At 45.3% G+C, this 18851-nt stretch overlaps 2 protein-coding genes across 2 annotated transcripts in view; one reads left to right on the top strand and one right to left on the bottom strand.

The window, feature by feature from the left end:
* Spon1 (spondin 1) overlaps positions 1-9369 on the top strand; it is a 293513-nt gene extending 284144 nt beyond the window's left edge. Inside the window, exons 12-16 of the mRNA XM_059268545.1 lie at positions 1628-1798; positions 1885-2052; positions 3043-3207; positions 4992-5255; positions 7513-9369. Coding sequence (XP_059124528.1) covers positions 1628-1798; positions 1885-2052; positions 3043-3207; positions 4992-5255; positions 7513-7676 — 932 coding nt within the window. The 3' untranslated portion in view covers positions 7677-9369. The remainder of the gene's footprint in view (positions 1-1627; positions 1799-1884; positions 2053-3042; positions 3208-4991; positions 5256-7512) is intronic.
* Positions 9370-15866: 6497 nt separating this feature from the next.
* The window catches only part of Rras2 (RAS related 2), an 82918-nt gene continuing 79933 nt past the window's right edge, over positions 15867-18851 (bottom strand). Inside the window, exon 6 of the mRNA XM_059268531.1 lies at positions 15867-17336. Within this exon, the coding sequence (XP_059124514.1) occupies positions 17249-17336 (88 nt within the window). The 3' untranslated portion in view covers positions 15867-17248. The remainder of the gene's footprint in view (positions 17337-18851) is intronic.

Here is an 18851-nt window from a genome sequence, read left to right as displayed (position 1 = left end):
TGTCTCAACAATGCAGACTTTCCTCTTGCTCCAGGGTGTGCTCAGGAAGCGTGAACAGACAGGAAGTGCATTTCATTTTTATTCTAACTCAGGTGATGGCTGTGTCTTTTCCCCATTGGCTGGGGTCCAACCTCACAATCTTATTCAGTCGGCTAGTCTGAAAAGAATGGGTGCATAGGAGATAGAGGAAAGAAAGAGGGGTCCCTTCTCCAGACCATCAAATTCAAGGAGAGAGCAGGGGGCCTTTGTGTAAACAAAGGTTTTACTGGGTCCATAGGATTAACATATTTGTATAAAAGTCTTAAAGGCAGGGGAAATAAAGGTTTTAATTCCTTATTCTAAACACAAGTTGTATAGTATAGAACTATAGAAAAGACTCCTATTTGATATTTCTTACAATACCACCACCAGATGGGACCAAATGGTCAATACATGAGCTGTGGGGGACAGTTTACATTCAACCACAGCACACACACACACACACACACCAGCCACGGGATATAACAAACACATCTGCAGAGGCAGCAGACAGATGTTTTGTGACAAATTACTAATGACAAGTAGCCTGATTCTAACCCTTAGCTCAGCTGCATTTTTCCTTCTTTCTTCTCTCATTTTCTTCCTCCCTGCCCTCCCCGCTTTTGGGGGGGTTTGGGAATTTGAGAAAGTTCCTCACCAGATAGTCCAGGCCAGCCTAGAGCTCACTCTAGGGCTCCATGCTGGTCATGATCCCCCTGCCTCAGTCACTTGAGTGCTGAGATTACAGCTATCTGGGCTTCCAAATGCTTTTAAGTTATTATTATATAAGTAGTTGTTATTCCCGGGACCTCTTCCGAATCCCACCCGAGCCTACCACAGCAGAGTGCTTGCTTCACGTAGGGACCTTCAGGCTTATTGCTTACGTTCTCCAGCTCTGTCAGAAACTGTCAAAGGTCAGGCTTGATCTCTGCAAGTTTGCAAAACCTATGTCACTACACATAGCTTTCAAGATTGCAGGACGATTGCTGGGCAAAGGGCAGCAGCCTGCTTCTGCATGACGCTTCTCTGCCTCTACGGGTCTATGCTGCTTTCTGTTCATATTCGGAGAAGGGTGGCCGTGGCAGGGCTATACAGTCTGGAATGGTGCCTGGAACAAAGACAAGCAATTCCAAGCAGAGGCTAGCTAAAACAGCACACTCCTGCCTGACACTTCCCGGCTTTTCCTGGTAGCAGGCTGGCCTGCCTCTCAGGGCCTTACCCCAACATAGTTCATTGCTAGCCATCTGGGCCTCAAATAGGACACCATGGAGAAGAACAAATCCTGTTATACACAAACCTACAAGGAGACAGGGAGAAGAAACTCACTGTCAACACTGAGGCTCCTTTTGGGGACAAGAGCTAGGGAACTAATGCCAGTAGTAGAGCTGAAGTCTCTAAGGATAGACTGAGACTCCACCACAGGAAAGTGGCCACTATTATATCAGGGAGACGCCCCCAGGAGGTATGACAGTTGTAAATCGCTGGGCCTATTCCTTGGACCTGGGGCACACGCTCCACTCCTTAACTGCCTCTCCTCCCACAGTCAGAGTTCTCTGTACCAACCCCAGGTTCTTTTCTGCTCCTCCTGAGCATGCTCAGTGTGTTGCAGATGGCTCCACCTGTACCATGTCGGAGTGGATCACCTGGTCGCCTTGTAGCGTCTCGTGTGGCATGGGCATGAGGTCCCGGGAGAGGTACGTGAAGCAGTTCCCAGAGGACGGCTCGGTATGCACACTGCCCACGGAGGAGACGGAGAAGTGCACAGTCAACGAGGAGTGTTGTGAGTGGGAGTGCCCTGTAGGTGGGTGGGGCAAGCAGGCGGACCCCAGCCCAAGCTGCACAACTCCAACTGTATGGACTCCCTAGCTCCCAGCAGCTGCCTGGTGACGGAATGGGGTGAGTGGGATGACTGCAGCGCCACCTGTGGGATGGGCATGAAGAAGCGGCACCGTATGGTCAAGATGAGCCCCGCGGATGGCTCCATGTGCAAGGCTGAGACATCGCAGGCGGAGAAATGCATGATGCCTGAGTGCCGTGAGTGGGTGTGGGGAGGAGGGCTTTGGGCAGAGAACCTCAAACGGACAACAGACATCCAAGTGTCCCCCTACTGGGTGGAGAAAGCAAGGTCTGGTCTTGTAGGACACTGTCAGGAGCAAGAGGAACCACAGGTGTGACGGGTATTCCCATCAACTAGACCCAGACAGACAAGCTCCTTGGGGGTGTTCTAAGCACACTGGTTGCTTCTGGATAGAGTTCACCTGCAGCTGTGTTCCACAGAAGCATTTCCCTTGGGGCAACAGAAAGGGATAGTAAATTTAGGTAAGACATGCTTTGGCTGAGTCCAATCCATTCCTGGTTTTTTGTTTGTGGGGTTGAGACAGGGTTTCATTGTCAAGCCCTGACTGGCCTGGAACTGGCTATGTAGACCAGACTTGCCTTGAACTCATAGAAAGCCCCCCCTGCTCCGCCTCCCAACTGCTGAGATTAAAAGCACGCACCACGATGCCCAGCACATTCTTGTTTTACGATGGCCGTGTTAGGCGTCGTAAGGTACAACTGTGCCCACTCTATATGCAAATGCTTACAAACACACACACACACACACACACACACACACACACACACACACACACAGCAGCAGCAGCACTGAGCCAATTCCTGTCTGGGGCATCAAGTGAGGAGTGTTCTTAGTGAGGCCTTATTAAATCCATATTAACTATAGATTTAATTAAATTCAGTGACTCCATTAACTCAGTGATTTCTCTTGTTGAGAACTTGCACTCTACTTCACTGAACCTCACTTGGTATAAGGTCACGACCACCAGCTGGGCCACAGGAGATACAGGAAGAGTAACAAGCACAATAGGCTGAGAGCCACTTCCTGCCTAGGCTGTTCACTATGAACCTAGGGTCCAGTTCCATTCTATTCCAGTGGCCAGTGCTGGTGGGAGTTTTTTTTATAGTGCCAAGATCAAAGACAACACAGGTGCCTGTTCTCAGTGCCAAACTTGGCTCTTGACCTAGATACCATCCCGTGCTTGCTGTCTCCCTGGTCTGAGTGGAGCGACTGTAGCGTAACCTGTGGGAAGGGCATGCGGACCCGCCAGCGGATGCTCAAGTCTCTGGCAGAGCTGGGTGACTGTAACGAGGAACTGGAGCAGGTGGAGAAGTGCATGCTGCCAGAATGCCGTAAGTCCTGGGTCCTGGAAGCCCATCCCTTACCTCCTCCAAAGTTCCTTGGTCCAGTGAGCTCCCAACCAGCTATGTGCTAATAGTGCCAGACAGGGAGAAGGCTTAGTAGATAAGCCACTTTGTGTACAAGCATGGGGACCAGGATTTGGGACCTGAACCCACATAAAAGCCCAGCCAGACCAGCTGGAATCAGTGCTCTGTAGGTTCAGCCAGAGACCCTCTCTCAGTAAACACAGCAGAGAACAATGGAGGAAACACCAGAAATCATCTTTAGGCTTAAACATGCCTGTGCATACAGATACATATTCAAAGGGACATAGACTGTTAAGATCCTACAGTGAGACGAATTTGTCCGGGAGGAAGAGTGGTGTTTGGATCTGTGTTGGCAGAAACTCTTCAATCTCACTGTTGTCTACAAAGCACACAAACACAACGTGACTGTGAAGACTAACTGGGAGACTGATAGTAAATACGTAGCACAAGTTGATCTCCCTCAGTCCTTTCCCTGCCCCACCCCACTTACGGGCTTGTATGACCCATGAACTTTCTGAACCTTCCGATTCTATCCCTGCACCATGTGATCATTTTATTTACCCCTAACTAGAGGCTGGCATTAAGTCAATTACTCCAGCAGGCTGGTAAGGAGGAGGAAGAAGAAAAAGTCAGGTTCTCAAAAACATCTGCCCACATCTCCCTCTGAAATCTGTCTGTAGTCAACAGCCGATATGGCTTATCCCTATCCCTCAATTTCCCAGTCCATATAACAGCGAAACACTTTCTAGGCTCCTCTGACGATGAAAGCCAGCTACTGGCACCAAGTGTGAGCAGCTGCAGACCCCCATCAGAACTCAGCAGCCTCGGGCTTTACTGCCCATACTTAGCACACAGCTACCTCAATGACTGGGCTCTAGAGCCTTCACCTAATGGTGACAGTCACCAATTCAAACAAGTCTTTCTATCCACAGGGGCCATTAAAGGGGACCAGGAAATGAACATCTGCAGGGCACTGCTGGGAGCAAATAGCTCATTTAATCCTCATAGCCTAATTTAAAAGAACTACAATTTTCCCCATTTGGCAAACAAGCTCCCTCAGGGAAAGAGGCCGGAAAACACTTACCGAAAGAGTGTGTTATCATTTGCCTCCTCGGACACATCCTGAAAAATCAGACCAAAATGCTGTTTCCCCTCACACTGTGAGGTGCTTGCTTAGTAAGAAGGCTAGATCTTTTATTATGATAAGCCATAAAACACCTCTTGCTCTTGATCCTGCGTAGAATTTCTTATCCTGGGTTCCTGTAATTACACAGACCACCATATGCAAGATGCAGATAAGGTGTAGAATAAGAAAAGCCACATGGGCTTGAGAAAGGCCCAAGTATGCATGGCTCCACGTAGGCAGGCTTCCTGCAATCGTGTTCTCTCCAAAGGCTATTAAGAGAAACCATTTACTGAAGACCACTATGGTTTCTCTGAGGAAATCTAGGTTCCTTGAGACTGTGGGGGCCGGTCAGTGCCACTAGTATGACTATTCCAGGAAGTCTCAGGGCAAAGCATGAGGCTACGAAAACACCTTCAAAGTCCCCATCACCTTAAGTCACAGAGGAGTCAGAATGAGAAGAGTGTGGGTCATGGCCCGCCACCAACCTTGCCCCTACTACTTATTGACTCTAGATAATGCCACTGCCGCTAGAAACCAGTTTCTCCTGGTGGGCAGCACAGTTGGGATGGTCAAAGGGGTATTACCTGACTGTTCTGTTTCACACCTGTCTGTATCTCGCCAGCCATTGACTGTGAACTCAGTGAGTGGTCCCAGTGGTCTGAATGTAACAAGTCATGCGGGAAAGGCCATATGATTCGAACCCGGACAATCCAAATGGAACCTCAGTTTGGAGGTGTACCCTGCCCGGAGACTGTGCAACGCAAGAAGTGCCGTGCCCGGAAATGCCTTCGCAACCCGTCAGTCCAGAAGCTGCGCTGGAGGGAGGCCCGAGAGAGCAGGCGCAGTGAGCAGCTGAGGGAGGAGTCGGAGGGAGAACAGTTCCCAGGTACAGTTCCCCAAGGACCAGGATGGGTGGGGCTGCTCCGGGCTCAAAGAAAGAGAGGCACTTCCTGGATTATCCAGACCAAATTTTGATTCCAAATACTAAGAAAGCAAAATTTAAACAGAAGAGATTGGGTGAATATTTGTAGCAAAAAAAAAAAAAAATAGATATGATAATTAGCTGTCAAAATAGATTTTCAAGCAAAGAGCCTCTAGAAAGTGTACACAGTTCTTTCTTCACACTTGTAAAACACCTTGTTCACAATCAGCTTGACTAACAACGCCATTTGCTCCTGTAAAAAGGGCAAATGACAGCCCAAATGTATGAGAGAGCCCGGTTGTTTGGGGACATCCTGACTCCTCAAATCAAACCATCCCTCCTTTAAGTGCAGGGCAAGACTGCCCTGGCCTGTGGTGTCTCAGTTTAATGTTAACCACGAAGCTTAGCACGTGGATTTCTTTCTTCACATTAACATGGACCCAGGCTGCCACATAAACGGTCAACACTCCACCAGAACACTGAACCGAGTGCAGAGGAAGCCAGAGAATGGGCACAGCACAAACTGAAGTTCCAGGAAATGGCAGAGCAATGAAAGCTAGACCAAGTCTTAAGGAGCTTTCAGGAGCTTGCCAGATGAGAAGCATTCATGCAGATAAAAAATAGGAAACATAAACCTATTCTTTAAAATCATCATCATCCCTGGTCTAGAGAGATGGCTATTCTTCCAGAGGACCCAGGTACAATTCCCAGCACCCACATAGTGGCTCACAACATTCTGTAATCCAGTCCCAGGGGATCAGATGCTCTCTGGCCTCCACAGGCATTTGTGTGCATATGGTGTATAGACAGGCAAAACATACATACATACACACACACACACACACACACACACACACACACAAAAGGAAAATGAAAAAATAGTAATAACCCCTACATGGAATGGAACTGCTGAATGAGCTGGTCCAAACCAAGAAAGCCAAATGACTGATAGACCATCCCTGGAGGCAAAGAAGGCAGCTATATAAAAAAGCCAGAGCCCATTGACTCTTCCTTAATACAGTCCATCTTACTGTGGCGCTTGCCTTTAGTCCCAGCACTTGGGAAGCAGAGGCCAGCCTGGTCTACAGAGCTAGTTCTAGCACAGCAAAGGCTACACAAAGAAACTGTCTCCACAAACAAACAAATGAAAAGGGGGGAGGGGGCAGCTCATTCTCCAGTGTAGAGATGAACTAAATCTACAGGTCCTTCCCTTAAGGAGTGTTCCTATACCAAGCTGTCTGTGGCAGGCGGTAGGTCATCAGTCCCTACCAGTTAAAGGCAGCTATATGCTCAGCAGTTTCCCCAGGAAACTTGGCTGTGGTATGGTAAACAGGTACCTAATACATACATAGTCATGAGCATGCTGTATTCAAAGGAAAACTATATGGAATGCTACTGATATGTGCGAACTAGAGACCTCATCTCTGGAGGTCAAGGAAGGCATGTTCATGTTTCATAGGAAGAAGAACTGTTTGTTTTACTCAGTATTGGTTAGGCTGAAAACTCAGGCAGGAAGGCTCATGGGTAGTTCAGTGCTCCTGGCTGGTCACCACTTACAAGTCAGTGCTTTGAGCAAATCTTTGTTGTTGTTGTTTTTCGAGACAGGGTTTCTCTGTGAAACAGCCCTGGCTGTCCTGGAACTCACTCTGTAGACCAGGCTAGCCTCGAATTTACAGAGATCCGCTCACCTCTGCCTTCCAAGTGCTGGGATTAAAGGCATGCGCCACCACCGCCCGGCTCAGCAAACCTTTTAACATGATCCTGCAGCTCAGACACAAGCTGGTTTAGCTTCACTCTTCTGGGATTTAGCTGTGCTGGACTCATTCTCATTGGTGTAGCCACAATCAAGTGAGGCCCCAGCCTCCCCTTCTTTTCTGGGGCCTCTTTCCACAGGGTCCCTCGAGTGAAGTCAGCCAGACATGCTCACACCTACATTTTTTTCCAGGCATGGTTTTTGCTCACATCCTATTACCCAAAGCAAACCAAGCCTAGGTCCACGGGGTGAGGAAACAGACTCTGCCCTTCAACAGGAAGAGATCCAGTGCATTGATGGTCCTAAGTTTTGCAACCCACCACATATGAGCAGGCAATCCCTAATACAAGCAGTAGGCATTAATTAATTCAACCACTCATTACACAGAGAAGCGAGGGGTAGACAACTCATTAGACAGTCCTGCTAGAAGTCACCTACTGGCCTAACCAGGCATTCTCATACTTTCAGGCTGTCGGATGCGCCCGTGGACAGCCTGGTCAGAATGCACCAAACTGTGCGGAGGCGGGATTCAGGAGCGCTACATGACTGTGAAGAAGAGGTTCAAAAGCTCCCAGTTTACCAGCTGCAAAGACAAGAAGGAGATCAGAGCGTGTAACGTGCACCCTTGTTAGCAGGGGTACAACTCCCCGGGGCTGCATTCCAGAGTTCAGTCACCAATAATGTTGGGTGGTTTGTTTGCTTGTTTACGATGATTTAAATTGTGTCCACTAGTTTTCATTTTTATGGTGTGATTTGCCCAGTAGTCTTAATGGACGTCAAGGGACATCCTGTCTGAATACGGCTTGGTGGGTGTAGGCCAGGTGGGGCACCCTTGTCCTCAGGCAGCCCTCTTCCTATGCTGCAGTGAGTAGTATTGGTTCACCTTGTACTAAACTTAAGTGTGTCCCTCTGGAGCATCCCCCTGGTCAAGCAGGACAGAGACCCTGGCTACATCCACAAGGAGAAGCAATCATGTGCTCGGGTGCCAGGATGCAGCATGCAAGGAGACACACATCAGATGCAAAGGATGGGTTCCCCTTTCTCACCTTTGGCCTGCTCACTCTTGCAGAAAGCTCTTTACCTTTTCATTTAGCACAACTCCAGGTATCTTGGTAAGTCTCCTTGGTCATGAGCTCTCCAGGCCCTTGAGGAGAAGCACTAAGGTGGGGTGGCTTTTATTCTCCAAACCTGATACTGGTTTGTGACGCCACAAGAGCGGCAAGTGACAATGGCTGCTTTATTTAACTGTAAGAGTGATAAAGGAAATTAAGCATAAACTGCATTTCCCTTGGGTTTTGACTGTTGGTGCCGTAACTGTCCTAGGGAGGCAGGGCACGACCCTTTGTCAAGAGATTCTTCTTTGAACCAACAAAGACAGTAAAATGGGTACTAGTCCCAAATGCGACTTAAAATCTTCGTACAGATCCAGACCTTTTAGGTTTCCCAAACTTTCTTAAAGTTAAGCATTTTAGCTCTGAGAACTACCTGCTACGTCAGCCAGAAAGCCCCCATGTCAATTCCTCAACAAAAATATTATCTTCCCTACTTTAAAGTTGTGATAGTTTATAGTTAGAGAGGAGAGAGACAACCTATTCCCATGACTAGGACACAAACCTAGAAGGGTTATTCAATCATGCCTGTGCCTGACTTCTAGACCGGGGCCCTGGTCCCCGTGGACAGTCCAAAGGAAGGCCAGGGGTTTCTACCGACTTCCAAGCCATCAGCAGCACACTGAATCCATGGAGTCTAACGACCAACAATCAGAGTAAAAGGACGCTTGTCTCTGATGTGAGCTCGTCAGCAGGTTTTGCTCGTGCATCTGTTCAAACTATCATCACGTTCTTTTGCAAGTCTGTGTTTATTACCGCTTCATCCAAATACACTGTGGGCAAGATGCGCACGGTGCTTTGATTATACTACTTTAAGAATCTGCATTAAACACATCAGGATTATTTCCGGCCACATCTATGTACAACCCCTGAATATGTATTTTCCTTAACACAAGAAAGCCTGTTCAATAAAAAAAACAGAACAAACATTTCTGGGTCTGTCTTTGCTTTTAGGCCACTAAGAGGTAGGAGGGTTGAGTCTTTTTACAGTTGTTACCCAGTTCATTTTCAGGAAAAGATGGGGCATCTGTCCCCTCCAGACGGGCCACTGACATCACACCCCACAGCCATCTGAAGCTTGGATTATTTCCAACATTATTTTTAGATATTTTAATGAATTGCTTTCTCCTTCAAAGAAGTAGAATACAAAGAAATGAGAGGCTTAAATTTCCACTTGAGACCCCCAAATTGCCCCTCCAAAATAAAGTCCTGATTTAAAAAAAAAAAAATCTGCCCTGCCTATTTCTGCAACATCCTCCAAGTGATCTTAATGTAAACTTAACCTCAATGTATGAAAATCAAAGTTCCTTCAGATGGTGGCAGGCTTCGCTAGCATCTCCTGTTCTTATCTGATCCCAGTTGGGGATAATTTTTAGCATCTCCTGTTCTTATCTGATCCCAGTTGGGGACATTTTTAACCCTGATTTGGAAGACTTTTAAAAACCAGAACTGACTAATGGCCAAGAAGAGAATGAGAGACATGCTATTGTCATTAGTTTGATTGCTTTGTTTGCAATGGGGAATTTGTGGTGTCAAATCTCTTACCAAAGTTTTGTGTTAGGTAGCTGTCATTTTCTTTGGCTAACCATTTTGGAAGTTTTTTTGTTTGTTTGTTTTGAAACTACAGATGCAATCTGTTTGGACTTCTACTTGGGCTAATAAAAGAGAACCCACACTGTAAGTTCATCAGACCATTGGATCAATCTCCTGTCCCTGTGTAAATGTGGGGTGTGTGTGTGTGTGTGTGTGTGTGTGTTTGGTTTTGGTTTTCAAGACAGAGTTTCTCTATGTAGCCCTGGCTGTCCTGGAACTCACTTTGTAAAACAGGCTGGCCTCAAACTCACAGAGATCTGCCTGCCTCTGCCTCCCTAAAGACATGTGCCACCACCACCACCTCCTGGCTTGCCAATGTGTTTTTTCTGAGGGAAATCTGCCGCAGCAAGTGAGACTAAAACCTGGGCCCCTTCAGACCCAGAAGTGAAAAACGTACAAAGAACTCACGCGGTGCTTTCATTTGAGCTGTCTCCTGCACATGCGTTCAGCACACTCAAGGACTGCAAGCAACAGGCAAGAGCACACATCCCTGCAGGCCTTCAGCACTCTGGAACCTGTCACAACCTATCCACAGTAACTGCATGGCTGATGCGTCGATACATAAACATTCTCTCTGTCAAATTACTTCTATGCCCTGTTTTCATTAAGCCTCCATCTTTCAGACAACAGAAAGTGAAAACAAAATCTTGGATCTCAAATGGTGGAAGCTGTATTCCCAATACTAGAGAGGCCATTCCAAGCCAGCAAAGCCTACCTCAAAGTATCCTGTTAAATTCAGAAAACTCAGAGTCACATGGGCCTCAGCAGACCATTTCATGACAGTCTGACCTGGAGTTTTCAAAACCTAGCTTTAGAAATTCTTGTTACATAGAGTTAAACTACAAAGAAGTATAATATTTACACCCTAGAGAAATGCATACTATTATCCAAACAAGACTAAACCATAAATGTTTAATTTCTACTTAAAACTCAGAACCAAGACAGCCATTTCTACCACGTTGCTATTTGGAACTGATGATTTCAATACTCCTATTCTTCTTGTTCTTCATACTGCCCAAAGTAGACAGAAGAAAAATAAATCCCCTTTGAAAATGATTGAAATTCAGTAACAAACTATAAATAGCAACTACATGTTAATTAGCACGGGGCTAATTCTTCCATTTAAATCCCGTGAAACAGAAAGCAGATCTGTATTAAAATGTCACATTTAAATGATGGCGCCTGCTTTCGAACCCCCAAGGGCTCAGAGGCAGTGTATGTATCCTAGGACAGAAGGGCAAAGACTGTAAAGGTGAAGCCCAGGGAATCTGGGTTCGAGCCACAGCCACCTCTGAGCACCTGTGACCATCATTTCTCTGTTCTGGTCTCAGGACTCACTCACTCTTCCCACACTAAAGACGTCTTCATTCTCACCTTGGTAGTTTAGCTAATTCTTACCCAGAGAACAGGTCTCAGAATAACCAGCTCTACTCCACCTGCTCCTCACTGCTTCGTAAACCACTCAGTGCCCACCTTTTTGCTGAATCTGACGAGAGTTGCATTTTGGTCACCTATAACGAAAAATGTCACGACAAATAAAATTTACATGCATAATTTCTAACAGTTATCATCAGAGTGCGATGCAATTTCAGGCCGTTTCACTTAACATTCATGGTGTCTTCACATAAGATGGCATTCATTAACATCTCACAGTGCTCAAAATATCCCTCTCTGTAGCATACTGATTAGTTAACAGGCTCATATTTTAAGCCATTACATACTCAGACAATTTTCCTTTACCTCAAGTAATTTTTAAGTATTAAAAGAGTGGGAGCTGATGAGATGGGTAAGGGCACACACTACCAAACCTGATGCCCTGACTACAATCCTCAGGACCTACATGGTAGAAGAGAACCAGCTCACACAAGCAAGTTGTCCTCTGACCTACACGTCCTGCTGAATGCGCCTAACCTGGAATAGTCAGCCTAGCTAGGACGTCAGACGGGGCACTTGGAAACACTGTCTCCAGCTGCCCGGGCACTCTTCAGTACGCCTTGAAGCAGGACCTGCATTGCTTGACCTCTTTGTTTACTTGTAATGGCTGCTTCTCTTAGTTGTTTGCTAGCTCTTAATTTTCTACTCCCAATTGTACATTTTTCCCCCAAATTGTAACCCTCACTCAACAGTAAATATTAGCCAGTTTGCCTACCTCTTTCATCACTAATTCAATTAGTCTCAGCCCCTCTTTCAGCTCCAATCCTTACCCCAACTTCCTGACTACCTTATATGAGTGCCATGCATTTCCATCACTACAGCCCCCATGCTCCTTAATTACGGCACCATCACTGTTCTGTACAGCAAAGCTCAGTGTTTAAGAGTCTCACACGTTTCCCAGAGACACCTCTAATGTCCAGTCCCCCTTCACCCACGTTACTTCATCACCACACCTCTGGAAACATTCATTCATCAAATGGATTTCCGTGCACAGCAGGTAACATAGGTGACCCACGTTCTATCCTCACAGTGCCTATGATACTAGGACGGGGCAATCATCTATCACCCCCCTCCGCCATTCATATGACCACTGGATTAGATCCCAGTGTTTCCGGTTCAGAATCCCTGGCAGTCTCCCACTATGTACAGAAGGGCCATCCATTTAAATGGCCCTGACAACCCAACCTAGTCTAACTGCCATATCTGTCCTGATGTATTTATTCTCTTCAGCACCCACCAAATCCAGCCAGTGCTACATCACTCTCTCCCCAGTAGACCTACCTTCTCCCTTTTCTCCTCTCTTCCCCATCTCAAATCCTACCAATCTTCCTAGCTCCAACAAACTACTATCCATTCAGACTTTTTTGGACAAACACACACTCTCCCTTCACTGGGCCTGACAGTATCTTTGAAGGCTTCTCATACTTTGCCTTAAGAGACAGAGCCCCAGTATTTATTTGGGTCACTCTCATAGGACTCCAACTAACCCGGGGAAGGATTATGTCTACACCCACGCATCTTCCAGGAACACCTCTTAACCACTACCTGAGTCCTGCACGAAGAAATCTGCTCAGTCACATATTTTTAAGGAAAGTAACTTTTTTTTTTTTTTTTTTTTGCTTAAAACGATACTTTGAAAAAAATCTATTTGGCCATCATCTCCTTCTACTTGCCTGTTACCTGTTCAGTGAAGAAAAAGTGAATCCAGACAAATCGAGTGTTGTTTAGAAGTTGCAGGAGAAGCAAGCTAGTCCTCAGTTACTGGCAGCCCTGAGACATCACACTTTTACAAAGGCAACGGATTAAAGTGATCACCTTACACTATGAAACTCTGAAGCTTCAAATGTAGGAAGTTGTCAAAGGGACATGTATCAATGACAGTGCAATGTCCGCTCTGAAATATGTAAACATCAGAGCACGCAATATAGGAAGAAAACCCCTAGGTCACAATTTCTTTACAGTCCTCTCAGAAAATCGTGTTTGAAATCCCACATAAATAAAGAGGCACGAGAGAGTGCGAAGTTGGAGAAGAAACCTCAAATGTTACAGGGAAGGGCTTGGCAAACCACAACCCTCAAGTAAACTCCATCCCATCACCTGTTGTCATGGAGAATAGTCTCTGCATATCTGAAGGGATAGGAAACAAATGCAGAGTAAGATTAGTATTCTATATGACAAAGGTATGAAGCATCAACTTCAGTCACATTCACTTATCTACTTACATGCTATTTGTATCTGTTTCTGTGGAAGATCTATATAGTCTAAGTAGCTGGGGCAGAGACCATATGGCCTGCAGAGTCTAAGATGATGTTTAGTATATGGCCCTATATAAAGAAAGTTGCCAACTCCCAGCTAGAGAAACTAAAATGGCCAAGAGACACATATTATTCATGTCTTAAGACAGACAGCTCTTTGTAATGAACCAGCGTTTACCTTCCTGCCTGAGAAAATCAGAAACTGAACCATGGGGGACGGGGAGGGGGGGATGGGGGGGGTCCTATGCATAAGCCTAAAGTCCCAGCTATTCATGAGGCAGAAGCAGGAGGGTAACTTGAACCCAGAAGAACAAAGCCAGCCTGGGCAAGACAGCCTGGCCCTGTCTCAAAAATGACAAAGGTGTACGAGAGACTAAATACATAAAACAGTGGCTCGTGGACATTGAACACAGAGTGAGTCTTAAGGCTCCCTGACTTCTAGCCTAAAGACCATCTCCAATTACAGAAGGTTCAGGGAATCCCAGGCAGAACACAAACATTTCCTTGAACTGGGGCAACAGACACTGGAGCCCAAGGAAACTTTGAAGCAGTTTGAAGTTGCTGTAGAATGTTCTAGAGTGTTATAAAAAGACTACATGGGGGGGACCCCAAACTATGCACAGGGTCAAAGAGTCCTTGCCAAATATTAAGTGTATATATGGGTCACTGGACCTCAGTCAAGGAGAGATCTGAGAGGAGAGCTGTGGAGAGCCTACTTCCACGTAGTTCATGAAGGGCGAGGGATTGCCTGAGTTCCCACATGCCAAGCTAGAGAGTGCTTACACTCGGGGCATTCACTAGTGGACTACTCAATCCCTAGAAAAATGCTATTCAGACTGCATTAAGTTTTAAAAGAAGACCCAGAAGGTTCAAATTGAAGAGCAATATACACAAACTGGTTACTAGAACAAAGCTAAATACCTTCAAATGAAGAAGCTGTGACCAGATCAACACCCAACAACATAAAATATGCAACGTCCATCATCCAAGCAAAAGTTTATGGTGTAAAAAACCAGGATCATAACTAAATAAAAATCACACACCAGAAACATATACAAACTACATACAGAGGTGCAGGATCAACAGAATATCAGAGTGCTACCCTAACTACATTCAAATGCTCAAAGCAGGCTTTCCCAAGCAGAGTTCTGCAAGAGAAGTCAGCCCCGTGGAGCTCTCTGAGGGATTATTTCCCAGTACACCTTGCCATTCTAGACGCACAGTGAGAAGTTAAGTTGTAACACAACAGACATCAGGACTCAGCTCTCTGAGAAAGGGTGAGAAGGGCTGGTTAAGAGAAAAGTATGGACATAATGAGGAGTGAAACTGGAGAGATAGATAGATAGATAGATAGATAGATAGATAGATAGATAGATAGATAGATAGATAGATAGATAGAGATATAAAAAAAATTGCTGGGCATGGTGGGGGTGGCATACACCTGGTACTTCCAGCACACGGGAGACAAAAACACCTCCCATGATTGCTACAAATTCAAGGCCAAGCTGATCTACATAGTGAATTCCAGGCCTGCCAGAGCTACTCAGAGAGATAACTCCAGAGAAGAAGGGGATGGAAGGAAACAGGAGGGGGAAGGGGGAGAAGAGGAAGGGAGGGAAGGGAAACGGGGGAGGATCAATAAAGAGCCAGGAGTGGAATACACACCTTACAATCCCAACACTCAAACTCAAGCAGGAAATCCTGGGCTCAAGGTCAGCTTGAACTACATAGTTTCAGATCAACCTGGTCTACTTAGTAAGACCTTATAAAAATTCTAGAAAGCAAAACACAGCCTGCGAGAAAATGCATTAAACAGGATTACCAGGAGAGCAAACGTGCAGAAATAAGCTTGGAGAAGCTGAAGATGCAGCCATGAAAATACACAACATGGAGTAGACAGTGAGGAACTCCCCCAAGAAACCCGGATATTACAGGCTAGCTCTTAGTATCTAGTCACCTATGACAACCAGGAAACATCCCCACCAAGGATATACACATTTCTAGTGAGGCATCAGAGACAAAGACAAACTCACTAGCTTCCCGGGCAGTAGTTTTAGCAGAAACTCGAACAGTAAGTCTATATATGTAATCACGAAACACAATAAAATTAAGTGATTTTGTTTTTGTTTAAATATAAACATCTGGTCCTCTTTGCCAAAGTTATTTTAGAAGTCATCCTTGGGGTCTATCTGAATTAGTCACCTTCCTCTATGTGAATTAGTCACCTTCTTCTCCCCTACAGCTGGGGGTTCTCTGTTAAGAACACCTCAGAGAAAAAGGTACAAACCACTGACCTCAAGAAACCACCAGAACTGTAAGCTCACCTGCGGAACTCCCTAAGACGCTGTGTACAAAGGGTAGGGCTACTCAAGTCAGTCCTGTATCCCTCACAGAAGCCCTGGCACGGAAAAAGGAGCCGTCAAGCGCTGTCTGGTGATAACAGATCAACTTTAATTCTAGCACCTGAAGCTATACAAGGGTCCACTTTATAAACTTCATGGGACTGTTGTACACATTCAATAAAGTGACCACTGTGCAATACCACTGAGAGTCGCAAAACCAGGAACACACTTTTGAATTGCTTAAACACAATCCACAGAGTTAAAAACAAAATCAGAAGCCATCCACAGTTACACTAATTGTCAAGTAGAGGTTGTACACGGAATACTTGATATAACAAGTCAATAATCTAGCAGGGACATTGAACGCGACTTCAGTCTCGTCCTGTTGTGTTCTGTCGAGAAGTTTTTCTGATTATTGGCCACCGGTGGATGTAACAAGGACCAAGGGTTTCCACTTTCTCTTTGTCAGTTAACAGTGAACAGTGAGAATTAAATACTCATCTTTACATATACACAAGGTACGCTGTGAAAGCATATTCGCTTACAAACATATAAAAATACTTGTTAACTAGTTTGATAAGAAAATAACGTATAAAAGTATATAGCAAAAAACATTAATCATCTCTGACTCTGGAAAGATCAATTCCATATTTTATATTACATCAAACAAAAACGGTTTTAGTTTGTTTGGGTTTTTGTTTTTTGTTTTTTTTTAAATCCCATAACCAGGAATACTTAAAAAGGAAGACAGACAGGAACCATCACTCTTACCCTTACCACGGCTGGGAAAAGAAATCAAGTTCATTGAAACACCTAAGTGCAGAACAAGGCCAAACATTTGGCCACTGAGAATATTGTCATCTTGAAGGAGGCATAATAACAAAGGCTTGATCAGCAGTTTTTAATCCATAAATACAACAGGCATTTTGGTATTCTGGCCACTGGAAAACAAAAGCCGTAGCATCAGAAAAAGTCTGAGATGTCTCACTTTTGTAGATTCCATTCAGTGTATTTAAGGTTAATGAAAGTTGACATCAAAAGTTTTAAAGATAGGCAAAAATTCACATTAAAAAAAAAAAAACCCTCCCTATGTTTCTATTTAGAGTAACAGTAGGCAACATGATTCCAGAAGTTTAAAATTACTTCACAACCTATGACTTCAGCTTAGCAAACAGCTTAGGTTCCAAACTTGGTTCATCCCTATTAAAATGTAAGCCCTTAAAGAATGCATCTGTGTGTGTAGTCGTGTGTTTTAAAGGAATCAGATCATATCTGAAGCAGCCTTAGTGTTTCCTTTACAATGGTCTGGGAAAGACCGTTACATTAGCTTTGCAGAAAGGGTTAGCCAGCTTCTTGGTGTAAGGCTAACACGGTGATCATCAGTCTAAGGCTACAAAGGTACCAGCATGATGTAAACGGTAACCGAGACGAGGGCTTCCCTGGCAGTTGTCAGCTAAAACTCATGGAACTCTTAGGAAATAATACAATGGCAGCCTTTCTTGTCTTTTTCCTTCCGGGTTGGTTCTGGTGACGGAGGGCATTCTTGCTCTTGAAATTTCCTGTAAGACAGAGAGATGTGAATAGTATCGCCATTAGTAATCTCCCAGTACAAATGCAGGTTATTTCTGGACCTGCTACACTGAAATGCACACACTTCTTGGCATTCCACTAGGGGTGAGAGCAAATCCTTGAAAAGAAAACAGGGTGCATGTGCTCAGAGGAGGGGTCAAACTCGAGGGTGGAGCTGTTTGCCAAGCACGGGGAGGTCCTCACACGAGAATAAATGGAGGTGTCCAAGCTGCTTCCCTGGGTGAATCCTGAATCAGCCTGTGTGTGTGTTCTCTTCCTAAGCTGAAGTTCCTGGACTCAAAGGTATGCTGAAGCAATAATCCTGCACCACAGAGGACAATGGAAAAGTACCTTCCAGGGCTAGACAGGCTGGCTGGCTTCCTGGACTCTTTGGTTTTTAGATGGGAATAATAAAAACCTACCTCTTCACAACTGTTATGAGGACTTAAGACTACAAGAAATCCTCATGCCTGGGTGATTGACAGGTGGGACTCTCGGATTCTTGAGAGTCAAAAGGAAAGACGGGTATTTGACTAAGGTAGTAATTATTTTTAAGAAGGAATTGCTTTATCAGTTAACACTAAAATGAAGTGGGATGAGGAGGGCTGGGAAGTAAAACCCTCCAGGTTAACACTGCCAAGCTAGAGTGCAGTGGCGCCCAGTCCATTCACACTGCCGAGCGACTGTCACTGCTGTCTACCTCAGCAAAGCTGAACCTCAGAAACTAAACTTGCAGCCGCTTTCTTCCCTTCCACACAAGGAAACCACACCTCAGGGGTCAGTTGGCTGAGACTCACAGTGAACAGGGCCCCCTCCACGTGCCTGTCAAAGCTACCTAATTAGCAGAGATGGCCAGGAGACAGGAAAGAGGATGAGACCGAGCCGCAAGGACTCAAAAGCAACTAATCCCGAGCAGCTTACTCTGTGCTGCATGCACAACAGACCTCATCCACCACCTCAAGCAGCTTAAAATCCATGGATACTTTCTAAACCAGAGGCCGCCGAGGCCTCTTTATAGACTGGAATGTTATATATTTATGTCTTACTGGGGGCCAACACCTGAGAGAGGATGGAATCTCGGCAGCTTGCGTTGCTCTTGCCCTAGCAGGGGTTTGGCAGGAACTAGGAATCTGAAATTTGGATTCAATTCCCAGAGCTTAAGAGACAGTGAGAGTAACAGAAACCATTCAGCTCTCTGGGTCGTAGTAAGGATTAAATGTAGTAACGTTGAAAGAATGTCACTCAGTGTCTGACAGAGACTTGATTAGCGGCTGTCATCACTACCGTCAAAGCATTTACCATTTTCAAAATCCTTACATGTACTTTCTACTTCAACTTAAGATAATTAGATGAGATTTTTATGGGTTGCAAGTGCCTAGAATATGCTATGTATTTAGTTGAAATTTATCCCACAGTGTGCACCAGCCCACTAGGAAGCACTCACTCCTACTTACAATTCCCTCTTTCTCGCTACAAACGCTGCACGGTCATCTATTAAAACACAC

The sequence above is a fragment of the Peromyscus eremicus genome, chromosome 1, assembly GCF_949786415.1.
Source record: "Peromyscus eremicus chromosome 1, PerEre_H2_v1, whole genome shotgun sequence".
Taxonomy (NCBI): domain Eukaryota; kingdom Metazoa; phylum Chordata; class Mammalia; order Rodentia; family Cricetidae; genus Peromyscus; species Peromyscus eremicus.
Note: the sequence above shows the minus strand (reverse complement) of the source record. Positions and strands in the feature narration are given on the sequence as shown.